Source organism: Sceloporus undulatus, chromosome 3, assembly GCF_019175285.1.
Source record: "Sceloporus undulatus isolate JIND9_A2432 ecotype Alabama chromosome 3, SceUnd_v1.1, whole genome shotgun sequence".
Taxonomy (NCBI): Eukaryota; Metazoa; Chordata; class Lepidosauria; order Squamata; family Phrynosomatidae; genus Sceloporus; species Sceloporus undulatus.
This window is the reverse complement of record NC_056524.1, coordinates 108,330,386-108,340,587: the sequence shown is the minus strand read 5'-3', so window position 1 is coordinate 108,340,587 and position 10,202 is coordinate 108,330,386. Positions and strand designations below refer to the sequence as shown.

Here is a 10,202-nt window from a genome sequence, read left to right as displayed (position 1 = left end):
CTATCTATCTATCTATCTATCTATCTATCTATCTATCTATCTATCTATCTAATCATATACAGAAAAGAGAAATAGGTTTGCATGTGTAAGAGTCTTGTGTAAGAGTTTGAGTTTTTCTGCATGATTTGTGTGTGGGAGCGAGGAAGAGAAGTTAAATGTGAATTGAATATGTACATAGATTTTGCATTTTTTTACATTAATTCTACACTACAGTTAATTTGAATCAGATGTAAAATATCTGGCCAGTAAGCACACCAACCCTATTTTAGGCCTCACATGTGAAAACTCTCTTTATTTAATATGTTCAGATGACATGTAATGGGAGCCATCTACAGCTAAGAGAATCAGTATAATAACCAAAAGCAAACTGATTAATAAGTATTTTGCCAGCATCTTTTGTAATTAATTTAACTCTTCTTTGAAAAGCTTAATGCTCTGTGCATGCTCCCACTTTCCCATTATCTTCCCAGCCCTTCAGTTTCAGTTAGGGTGGCAGTGACTGTCTTGAGGTCATCAGATAACAGCTGAGTGTCAGGATTTGAGCCCATGTCTCTTCAGTCCAAGATGCCTCTCCAAGTTTTGCTACAGTGGACTAACATGACTAACCCCTCAGGAAATTCCACGCCACTAGCTCATCAGCCATGGAATAACCATGTTTTTACATGTCTGGGTAGGACAGAAAGACATGCGTGAACCCCACTTGGAAATGTGTCCTAGAGAATGGCTGACTCTGTATCCTTACAGATCCTACTTTTCATAAGCCAACATCTCTGTAGCATGAAAAGTCCATGAGAAAGGAGACATTCATTCAGATAATATAGATCAAAGACCATTCAAGACTTTGAAGCAAGTGCTCAACCTGTGATCTTTCAGATGTTACTGGATTACCCTTCATAACATTCCTCACCTTTAATTGTGCTATCTTCGGCTGGTGGGGTTTGCGGTCTAGGAATTGCATCTAGAAGGCCCTATATTCCTTGACTTTCTTTAAAGGCCATTGCTAATGCTTGGAATCTGTATTTGTTAGTGAATGCATGAGAGAGAGAAAGAGAGAATCTGTCTGTAGAAACCTAAGACATTTTAGCATTAAAAAAACCCCACCCTAACCCAAAACACTTTGTGTTTTCTTTCTAGAGTGACTTACGTATTTGTTTCTTTCCCCCCCTAGACCTTTGATGCAAATGACCTGTATCAAGGACAGAACTTCAACAAGGTGCTTAGCTCCTTAGTTGCACTAAATAAAGTCACAGCAGGTAAGTAGAATCCATTTCATACTTTTGAAAGCACTTAACTCTATTCATATAGCTATTTCTTTGCTTGAGTTCAGTTTTATAACATTAGCAATTATTTGACATATGTTACTTTTCTATCGTTTTCTTATTATTCTATTTTTTGTTTGTGCTCCCAACTAAATGGTTCTATGACTAAATGCAAGTTCTGTGGCTATTGACGAGAAGGATTTCAGTGCATTTTAGTTGTTGCTCTCGTCTTGGGAATCTTCAGCTGTTTTTTAAGTCAATGCTCCCTCCTCAAAAGAAAGGAAATTTATCAAAATGCATGAGTTAGATGGCAAAACACTAACTATGAAGTTAGTAGTAGGTAATTTATTAGGGTTTGAGTGTTGAAAGTGTTCTGAAGTATTCTGTTTTGGCTCCTGACATCTGTTACCAAAGTCCCAATTCTGGGTTCTTCCCTTTAGGGAGAGAGACAGAAGATGCTTCAGCTGCTCTTGGGAGCAATGTGGGGCTGGAGGAACACTTAAGTCTTGAATTGTGCATGAACTCCACAAAATTTGCTACGTAATGCTAAGTACAGCTCCTATGGCCTTTGAAAGTGTGGGCTGTAGATTTAAATAAACCTGGATCCAAGAAAAGCATTGTTTATTATTGTATTTTGCTCTTACCTCCTTTTTTGTTGTTCTTGGTGTTCTTCCATTCCTGAAGATGGTGAAGGGCAAGATGAAAAAGAAAGGAACTCCCCCCCCTTCTTTCACACACACAATTCTTTGCCTGATGGAACTGAGGAGATCCTCTCATGAAAGCAGCATATATCACTTGTGGGATTAGGAACTCTACAGTTAGAGTAAATGTGTATCTGGGTGCATAGCCTGATGTGGATTTGGATGTGCATCATCATGCATCTTAATGAGAGCATAACATCCGTGAAGATAGAATGTAGCTGGAGATATTGTTGGGTATTTAAAGGCACTTACAATATTCCATGCTTACAGTTAAAGGTTATTTTGAGGCAGAGAAATGGCTGAGAGTGTGCATTCTCAGAGTGCTATTTTCCTTACTCTTTGGAGGTTAGGCTCAAGGCAAGCAGCTTTTTTGGAATGTCCTTTATTCTTGAGTCTATCTTATCTATAGGGAACCTCTCCAGTCTTGTGTCTTCCTCTCTTAGTGGTCAGTGCACCCTGTGTGTGCCACCTGCTTTACAAATTAGGGATATAAATACCTATTTCCATGTAAGTATGTGGAGGATTTCACTTTTATATACACCTTCCTGACTTCCACATCTTGATTTTACAAAATCGAATTTAAGTGTTTCTCTCAAACTTGTATTTTACTTATGCATCCTTTCTGAAATTCTTGGTGCATTGTCATTTTTCCCCCAGACATTGGGCTAGGAAGTGATTCTGTATGTGCAAGGCCATCCTCTCACCGGATAAAGTCATTTGATTCCTTGGGATCCCAGTCTCTACATAGCAGAACTTCAAAACTTTTTCAAGGCCAGTATCGAAGTCTGGTAAGTGTTGAGCCTTTTTAAATCTCTCTCTCTTCACTCTCCTTAATTAGTGTTGAAAAGTGAGAAGCTGGACTCAGATTCACAGATATTTGATAGTTATCTTCTCACCTATCAGTAGCAGGAACTTTTGAAATTCTGAAAAAAATGCACTGTTTTGATAGTCAGTATCTGCCTTCAGATACTTCATAGTCATGGACCACAGTTGATAACCCAACACTGTAAAGTTAGCTTGTACAACGGCCTGGATTGTGGCCAAAGAATTATAGAATTTTTGTACTGTAAACAGAGATCAGGGCTATGTTTTCCTACCATGTTATTTATGACATGCTGAGCAACAGCTTAAGCTGTTATACATGAGGAACACCCTTACAGAGAATGTATTAAAATAGCCTGAAGCATGGAGTTAGAACATGAGTTGTTTTGACTTAGTTCAGCTTTAGCTGTAGTTCAGGTAGGTAGAGACTCCGTTACTAAATGGTTCATATAAGAAATTTTAAACATATGGCACTTCACAATTATCATTTATACAGTGGGCTAGAGCAAGCAAATAAGTCTAAAAGAGTTAGAATCAAGTTGTAGGCATAAGTATTCTGGGACAAAAGCACTAAATGTTTAATTGTACAGTTGCACATAGATATAGGTAAAGAAGCAGCTGCATTGACTATCTTATACCTCTCATTAGGCTAGTTTTGATCAAGATTTTTTATTATTATTATTATTTTGACAAGTACCTAAACTTGTGTATTTCACTGATTTTATCACTTCTAGGATATGACAGATAACAGCAACCACCAATTGGTGGTAAGGGCAAAATTTAATTTTCAGCAGACCAATGAAGACGAACTTTCTTTTACAAAAGGAGATATTATCCATGTTACAAGAGTAGAAGAAGGAGGCTGGTGGGAAGGAACTCACAATGGCAAGACAGGATGGTTTCCTAGCAATTATGTAAGAGAAGTGAAATCAAATGGTGAGTTCTATGAGGAAGCTTTACATACTGTCTAGCTTCATTTTCATGATGTATTTCTGTGTAACCATACATAAGTTTTGTGGCTATGCAGCCCACCCCAACTCACATAGATAATACATATGAATTCTTTGATCTACCTTTTGGTACATGAAAGCACAATACCAGATGGCTTATTTTATACTTGGAACTTTGTAGACAGCTGCTAAGGTATATCATTCTGTACAGCTGTACAGAATACACTTGCAGTATTACAACCTCAGTAGGTCCCACATATTAGGAAATAGGTGTGGCTTCTGAGCAGATTTAAGCCCCAGTACTTTGTGCAGCTTTCTTTTAGTACAGTGGCGGGCAGTTGTGGAAGGCAATTTTTTTTGCCCTCAAACTACCACAAGCAATGTTTTAATCAATTGTTCCATTTATTAACATTATAATTAGAATGAAATCTATTTTGGAAGGTTTATGACCCTGATATCTACTTACTTAATATAGCAAATGTGTTATTTGTCCTCACAAGGAAATTACTATAATTTTCGTCTATTCTAAAAAAATTCCTGTTGATTTGACTCAAATCACACAAGCATACCTGGACATAATAGCCCAAGTTATGAAAGAGCTTTGTGTCTGTGCACTTGGCTTAGTCCTTCATAATTACCATCAGTTAACCATGGTTACATTTTATTGTCAGTCTGCAAAACTATGGTTAACAGGTCTTTTAAAAAAACAAAACATGGATCAAAGTCCTGTTTTTTTTAAAAAAAATACTGGAATCAGAGTTTTAATGCAGTCCAGGCTTCCTGCAGTAAGTACAATGTACCTGTCCTGTACACAGGTGCACTATATGCAGCTTCAAGCTTACGCTGAAGCTGCATAATAATCAAACATATGGCACCTGTGCCTGTGGCATGCGCATCACCACCAGCGCATGCCCCATTGTTTTCAATGGGGTGTGAGCATACACGGAATTCCCCTTATGCGGGGGGGTGTTTCAGAAAGGATCCTCCGCATAAGGGAAGGGTCGACTGTACTACATACTGTATATACTCATGTATAAGTCTAGAAAGTTTGGTCAAAAAATTGACCTCCCAAAACCTGAGTTGACTTATCCACGGGTCAGTGTAAGACCTGTACTTTAAAATTTATATAAAAAAGGAACCATCCCCTGGTGAAAGGCAAGAGCGTAACCTGTCCTGGAAGTACTGGCTCCGCTCTATTCTCTAATTCATCCAATCTTTAGTGTGAGGACAAACAGTTATGACTGCTGGCATTTTGTAAGTTCTTTGGTATTGTTTTCCTTTGGCTCCTTTATTACATGCCTGTAAGTTTTACTCTCGACTTATCCATGGGGCATATCAGAATGCATAATTTTGGTCCCCAAACCTGCCCCCTACTTATACTTGAGGTCAACTTATAGTTGAATATATATGGTTGTTTTACTGAAAAGGGAAGGGGTAGCTTAAGATAGAACATGCAGGCAAGACTTCCGGATGTCTTGGTTTATTAAACAAATATATGCTTATCTTCAGAGGCCATAGTACTCTTTGTACACCTTAAGTAAGAGCTTCAACATCTTGTCGTAAGTGCATTAAAAAGAGCACTTTGTTTGACCTCTAGTGTTTGAACTTTGAAATTACATTCAGTTGTGACAACATTTTATGTATTTCAGAAAAACCTGTCTCCCCCAAATCAGGAACTCTAAAGAGCCCTCCAAAAGGGTTTGACACGTCTGCTATTAGCAAAAGCTATTATAATGTGGTGAGTGATATTTCTCTGAATTTTATTTGCATAATTTATCAGTAGCTTCTGGCTCAGGAATGGAAGATTGTTTTCCTAAAGGGTTGTCATCATCTGTAAGAACGTAAGCATCTTAAACTAGACATCTACAATTTGTGTTCGGCTAATATGGATGAAGCTTACTGGCCATTTATACTTAACAACCACACATGCCCCCTATGTTTGTAATTCCAAGGCAGGTGACAAAAGAAGAGCTTGCTGAAACCCTGGTATTCTACTATATATGGCTTGAAAACACAAGCTTAAAAGCCTGCCTTAAATTTTAAATGGGAGAAGATTGATGCTTACAAATTTGTTAGTATTTGGGAGATTCCTTCCACCCCTTAAACATGTATCCAGTAGTATTCAGTTCACACACTCACACACAAGCATTGATTATGTATCTGAAATGGGGAGTAATGCTCATGATTTTTAGATCTGTTTCATTTTTATGCGATTCAAGTCAGGTTTTAGGAGTTACCAAAACTGAATTGAATATTTGAAAGCAACACAGCCATGATCTTGATTTCCTCCCTCTTGTACCTTCCTTTCTCATTATAGCCATCCTTGTTGTCTGCTTTTAGTATTGCAAAATGAGACAATGATGTAAGGTAGAAGGGAAAATTCATTTTGGCTTACAGACCTATAGTTTTGCACTTAGCTAGAGCAAATCTACAAATGCATGTAGAATTTGAGTTTAGTATACATACTCTTTTTCTTAGAAGAGGGTGCAGCTGCATGCAGTGGGATCAATGTGTCATTTCTGCTTTGCCGCACTTTTAGTTTGCTGAAAAGTGGCATGAGACATTTGTGGTCTCAAGGGGAAAAAGCTTGGACAAAATACTGCTCTAGTAGTACATATTAATAGATTTTTTGGGGCGTATTTTTGTTCCAGTTTTTTTCTTTTTTGTTTGTTTGTAGAAAAACAAACCCTAGACATGGCAAGTGGCTGAAATTTAGGGACTATGAAATGCCCAATCTTAGTGCATAAAGGTTAATTGCAGTGTAATTTCCTCACTAGGAAGAATGGGTATAACAATACAGTTTAACCCTTTTTTGTTGTTGTGTGCCTTGAAGTTGTTTTCGATTTATGGCAACCCTAAAGTGAGCTCCTTTCACAGGGTTTTCTAAGGCTGAGAATATGTGACTTGCCCAAGACCACCCAGTGGGTTTTCATGGTTGAGCAGGGATTTGAACCACGGCCTCCAGAGTCGTAGTCATAGCAGTGGCTCAAACCACACTGGCTCCTATCTAGAGAAGTCTACTTGTACCTATCTAGGGAAATACTAAAATCTCTTCCTCTCTATCACTCTTTGCCTTAGGACTTATATCTTTCTTTTCTTCTTCATCTCTGTGAGTGGATTAAATAGAAGTCACAGTTTTAAAGTGGACTTTAAAAAATAATTATTTAAATTATATATTTTTTAAAAATTTGAATTGCTACATTTCTCTAAAATAACAACTAATTTAATATTAAATAATCCAGATAGTTTGCTAGTCCTACAGTTAACCTGTCCAAATAACTGATACCATTATCAATAATTTTTGATTTTAGCAGTTTATGCTTTGTATTGCAGTCTACTTCTGGTCTTGCTTTTGCAGAGAAGATGGACTTTTTCCATCCTCAAGGCTTGATTATAATAATGCAGCAATAGTGTAAACAATTAAGTATATCTATTTGTAAATTAACATGAATGTAAGTGCAATCCTGATGTAGCCATTGAAATGTAAGTCCTGTTGAATTTAGTGACACTGCTTGGTTGATGGGTATAAATGTCAGTCTTGGTAGTCAGATCTGCACCATTCTTTAAGAAACACATGGAAGTAACAGCAGAAACTTTATATAAATCTGTTTTTTCTTTTACTGATTTTAAATTAATTAACTTAAATTATTTGAATTAAGCTGCCTTGCTGTGTGAATCATCATCTGTTCATTGTCTGTGCCCACATCTCTCTGTGTTACATATTTCATTGGCTTGTTTTCTAGTGTGTCACAACTGTAGTGAAGCACTTTGTGTTATAGATGTGCAGATGTGTGTAAATTCATGCCTGAGGGAAGGTATTTGGACTCTGTGACCTATGGGCTGCACCTGATCTATTCTTGCATTTCTCGGTGCCTGTTTGAATGAAAAACATATGGAATGTCTTGTTACTAAAAGCTAGTGCTGTAGAGCTCTTATTTGTTTGTTTTTTGCCTGTGAAATCCTTAGAGATGAGTGACATTCATCTTTTGCAGCATATCTGTTGCTCTTTTATCCCAAATTTTGCACTATAACAGAAGAAATAGGAAGAAAGGGGTATTGAAAGATGGAATAGTGTGTGGAAGTAGTGTAGATTTCAAATAGGTTTTTCACAGCAGTGGGGTGTGGTTGTATTGGTGGCAAAAAGTTGATAAGTGTGAAGGTCCTGGATGGGGAACACACAGATGAAGTTTCTGGGGAGAAGGTCAGTTCATATACACAGGGGGTAGACAGTTGGAGGAATGTGACAAGTAGGAATAGGGAAGCCAGGGATCATTCTGTGAGCTTGCAGCTACAGAATCAATTCGAAGCTCTCTCCCTTATCATGGATCATGAGGAAGAGTAGCAGGGTCAGTCATCAGGGAAAGTGAAGGGGGCCTTGGGAGTAGCACCACGGGGAATAGCTGTTGCTAAGCCTTGGAGGAAGCGTGTGGTGATGGTGGGGGACTCTTGCTGAGGGGTACAGAAGCAGTTGTTAGTGGGCCTGACAAAGTGCCTTGGGAGGTGTGTTGTCTCCCTGGGGCAAAAATCCAAGATGTGACAGTGAGACTGACAGGATATTCAAGCCTGCTGATCATTACCCCTTCTTTTTGGTCCACATGGGAACCAATGATACTGCAAAGCACAGCCTTCTGAATATCATAAGGGATTATGAGGCTCTGGGTAGGAAGCTGAAAGAGCTGGATGCGCAGGTTGTTATCTCATCTCATCTCATCTTTTGGTCCAAGAAGGGAGAGGAAAATAGTGGATGTGAACAACTGTCTCTGCAGTTGGTGCCACCAAGAAAGATTTGGATTCTTGGATGATGGCCTGTGGTTTCAGGAGGGAGGGGACATCTATGGGTTGCACCTCACACCAGTCGGCAGGAACTTGTTTCCTCCAACAATCTGAAAAAATTGATCAGGAGGGCTTTAAACTGAGTTAAGTGGCAGAGGGAGGCAGTATTTTGGAAGGCAGGTGTTAATCAAGGGCTGGAGATAATACTCAAAGTGTTGGAGAGGGAACAAGATAAATAGTGCAAGGGAAAACCCAATAGAGGGAGGGGAAAACCTTTACACAGGCCGCTAGTGGGGAGGACTCATGGTCTTAGAAGTCTCTACATAAATGCACAGAGTATGGGAAATAAACAAGATGAACTTGAATTCCTAGCACAACAAAGTGAATGCAATATAATAGGCATCGCTGAAACCGGGTGGGATGACTCTCATGATTGGAATGGAGTATAATCTTTTAAAGAGAAATAGACCAAACAGGAAAGCAGGAGCAATAGCATTATATGCTAGGGGTTTTTACACCTGTGAAGAGATCCAGGATTTAAATCTTGGAAGCCAGGTGGAGAGCATCTGGATAAATATTAAAGGGGAGGGAAACAACATGGATGCTATTGTGGGATCTATTACAGACCCCAAAGTCAGGCTGAGGAATTGGATTATGCCTTTCTAGAACAGATGACCACACACTCAGAAAAGAGAGCTGTAGTAGTGATGGGTGACTTCAAGTATGCTGATATTTGCTTTAAGTCAAACCCGGGGAAAAATTTTAAGGTCTAGTAAATTCCTCACTTCCCTGAAAAACAGTTTCATTATTCAAAAGGTGGAAAAGGCAACAAGGGGGTCAGCTATTTTAGATCTGATCCTAACCAATAGGGATGACCTGATTAATGGGGTGCAAGTCATGGGGTCCTTAGGTGGGAGTGATCATGTTCTCCTGGAGTTTGTTATACAGTGGAAAGGAGAAGCATAGTCAGACACCCATTCTAGACTTTAGGAGAGCTGATTTCAGTAAATGTAGGGAAATACTGGGGGTGATCCCATGGTCAGGAATACTAAAAGAGAAAGGAGTTCAGGATGGACGAGAGTTTCTCAAAAGGGAGATACTGAAGGTACAGTTTCAAACATTGCCAATGAGGAGGCAAAATGGGAGGTGTTTATAAAGAACTGTTCAATTGAGCTAAGTTTTAAATGGGACATGTATAAGAAATGGAAAAAGGGGGGAATCACCAAAGAGGAATTTAAACAGATAGCATGTATAGGAGTAAAGTGAGAAAAGCTAAAGCACAGAATGAGCTCAGTGTTGCTAGAGAGGTTAAAAACAATAAAAATGTTTTTTTTGGGGAGTTTTTGGGGGGTTATATCTGTAGCAGAAGTAAAAAGAAGGAAATGGTAGGGCCACTGCATGGAAAGCGTGTAGAAAATTGAGAAATGCTAACAGGGGACAGAGAAAAGACAGAACACTTTCTTTGCCTCAGTGTTCTCAGTGTTCTCAGAAAAGGCAAAGGGTGCTCAACCTGAGGAAAATGAAGCAGAGGATATAGGGGAAATTCAGCACAGAATAAGTAAAGACGTAGTACAGGAATACCTGGGTAATCTAAATGAAGTTAAGCCTCCAGGACAGGATGAACTACATCCAAAGGTATTAAAAGAACTCGCAGAAATAATCTCAGAGCCGTTGGCAATAATCTTTAAGAACTCCTA

The 10,202-nt window shown here is 38.8% G+C and overlaps 1 protein-coding gene across 7 annotated transcripts in view; it reads left to right on the top strand.

Annotated features, from left to right (window-relative positions):
• Positions 1-10,202, top strand: part of ARHGEF7 (Rho guanine nucleotide exchange factor 7) — a 119,747-nt gene that overhangs the window by 37,057 nt on the left and 72,488 nt on the right. For all 7 annotated transcript variants that reach the window (XM_042456562.1, XM_042456560.1, XM_042456561.1 and 4 more), the window contains exons 3-6: positions 1,169-1,253; positions 2,618-2,748; positions 3,517-3,718; positions 5,382-5,470. In XM_042456562.1, the coding sequence (XP_042312496.1) occupies positions 1,169-1,253; positions 2,618-2,748; positions 3,517-3,718; positions 5,382-5,470 (507 nt within the window). The remainder of the gene's footprint in view (positions 1-1,168; positions 1,254-2,617; positions 2,749-3,516; positions 3,719-5,381; positions 5,471-10,202) is intronic.